Here is a 2,365-nt window from a genome sequence, read left to right as displayed (position 1 = left end):
AAATTTATAATCCCAAAAACAGACATTTTCACCCCAGAGACGTTCACGATGAATTAGATTGGGTTTTTTACTTACACAACTCGCATTTCTGTCTGATTAGAAGAAGCCAAAAAAGTTTGGGAATTCAACTAATAGAAGACAATTACGGTTACAGGTGTGGAAAACGTGTAGAGACGATAACGCAGTAACACAGGTTTCACCTCTCAAACTAAACGTGCTTTCAAGTATGAGTGATGATGCGTTATTCGCATGGGATTGCGAAACGTATTCAGAAAAAGACACGCGAAGAGCAATTCCTTATGCCTGCACTTTAATTAATTTACAAAAACTAAGGAAAATGTTAAACAGAATAAATAATCTCTTTCCAGATTTAAAGCCGTCAGATCCCATTCCAGAAGAATTTTACAACAAACTCATGACTAATATAGTAGAAATATTTGTAGGTACAGATTGCATCGATCAAATGTTGAAATATTTAGGTCAATATGATAGAAAGAGATTAACATTAATTTCTCACAACGGCAGTGGTTTCGACAACTGGATCGTGCTTAAAAATACAAAAAAACTAACGCATTGCCCTTTAAAAACACCCAGAGGAATTCTATCTTTTCCTTTATCTAATCCATACACGGATGAAGATTTACAGAAAAAATGGAAAAGACAAGAAAGAAATAAAGGGTAATTATTTACAACATATTAATTACACGTGTTCCTATCAACACGCTGCATGAGGAAATTCTTCCAATCTTCCCGCGAATTTGAGAAAGATTTCCGACGTAGATATCGCTAAATACACGCAAGACAACTGTGAGGAATTGAGACACCAATGGGAACCTTACGCCAAGAGAGACACTCTCTGTTTGGGAGCTTGTGTGATAAAATACAACCAAGTCACGAAAGAAGTTGTAAACCAGAATATGTCCAATAATCTAACGGCTCCATCTTTATCTTTAAAGGGTTCGTATTATTTATATCATTACGATAAAGAAATGGTGGAAGAAGAATGGTATAAAACTACTAGAATGGTTGCGAAACATACCGAAAAAGAAAATATAGAAAAAGTTTATTAAACCTTTTATAAGAAATTTTATCAGACGATCTATTAAAGGAGAAAGAGTTTCGGCAAATAGAAAATCATTTGAAACGAACAAAATGGATGAAATTTGTAACGTATTAAAGGAATATATTTCACAAACAGAAAGTAATAACATAATTGATTTATTCAAAGAATACAGCACAAGCACAAAAGACAAAACGGAAGTTCATTCGAGACTTAAAAAAATGGAATGTACTAAACTAATGGCATTTGATGCTAACGGTTTATGCGCTTCCGCCATGTCGGATTTAGACAGTGCATATCCGAGAGCGGAAAGTGGAAGACCGTTTCTACCAGAAGAAGAAAAAGAATTTGTAAAACTCTTCAATAAACAAAAATTCAGTCCTAGAACAGCTATTTCAACAGTGTGGTTTGACTATCCCACAATATTAGATGGTATAGTTTACGAAGAAAATTTTAAAACTCCACCCTATAGAGATTATATTTTAATTTTGAGAGATTTAAGAAATAAATATAAACGAGAAGGTAATATCGTGGGTAGTAGTTGCATGAAATTATTAGGTAATTCCTTGTATGGTAAATCAATTACAAGAAGATGGCTGACGGGTGAAAGTTGTCTGCAGGTTGTCTGAAGTTTCTTCCAAATAACTTCAAATATATAAATGTGAAAACGTATTTAATAGGATGAGAGGATATATCTTAAGCAAGGAAAATATATAATTGAAAACTGCAGTGTAAAAATGTGAATACTACAGCTTTTTAGACATTTGTATGTTTTAACACCCAAGACAGTAGATTGATACTAAATATAGATCAAGATCAAAGGGGTGACAAGCTGTCAGTGACAACATTTTACCTGACCTGCTCTATCCAAATAAACAATCAACATGTCAACTGAAAAGGGAGGCTCCAAAATACCAACAAAAATATCGACAAAAACCCCGCCCGCAAAAACGACAAAGAGAAGGCTCTAATAAATCAGAAAATGGAAACCTGGAAGCTGATGTTCAAAACTTACTTGAAACACATGCTCTACTATCAGAAAAACTGAACTCCATGATGACAAAAGATGACATGTCGGATATGATAGGAAAGATAACAGAAAGCGTACTTCATCAAATTCGAAAAGGAATCACCATAGAATTCCAGAAAATCGAAGACAAACTGGAAGACAAACTCGAGAAAATAGCTTCGCAAAATAATGTCCTTATTAAGAAAAATGAACAATTAAAGAAACAAGTGAGTGATTTAAACTTTAAACTTTATGATTGCAATGAAGGTGTAAAAGAATCATGAGAATAAGCAATT

General features: G+C 33.6%; 1 protein-coding gene across 1 annotated transcript; it reads left to right on the top strand.

The window, feature by feature from the left end:
• Nucleotides 1-1,152: 1,152 nt before the first annotated feature.
• LOTGIDRAFT_164116 (hypothetical protein) lies at nucleotides 1,153-1,689 on the top strand (the record flags this gene model as incomplete). Its single annotated transcript, XM_009060602.1, has 1 exon — nucleotides 1,153-1,689. One exon carries the CDS (start codon nucleotides 1,153-1,155, stop codon nucleotides 1,687-1,689), a length of 537 nt encoding a protein of 178 aa, XP_009058850.1.
• Nucleotides 1,690-2,365: the final 676 nt, after the last annotated feature.

The sequence above is a fragment of the Lottia gigantea genome (assembly GCF_000327385.1).
Source record: "Lottia gigantea unplaced genomic scaffold LOTGIsca_43, whole genome shotgun sequence".
Taxonomy (NCBI): Eukaryota; Metazoa; Mollusca; class Gastropoda; family Lottiidae; genus Lottia; species Lottia gigantea.
Note: the sequence above shows the minus strand (reverse complement) of the source record. Positions and strands in the feature narration are given on the sequence as shown.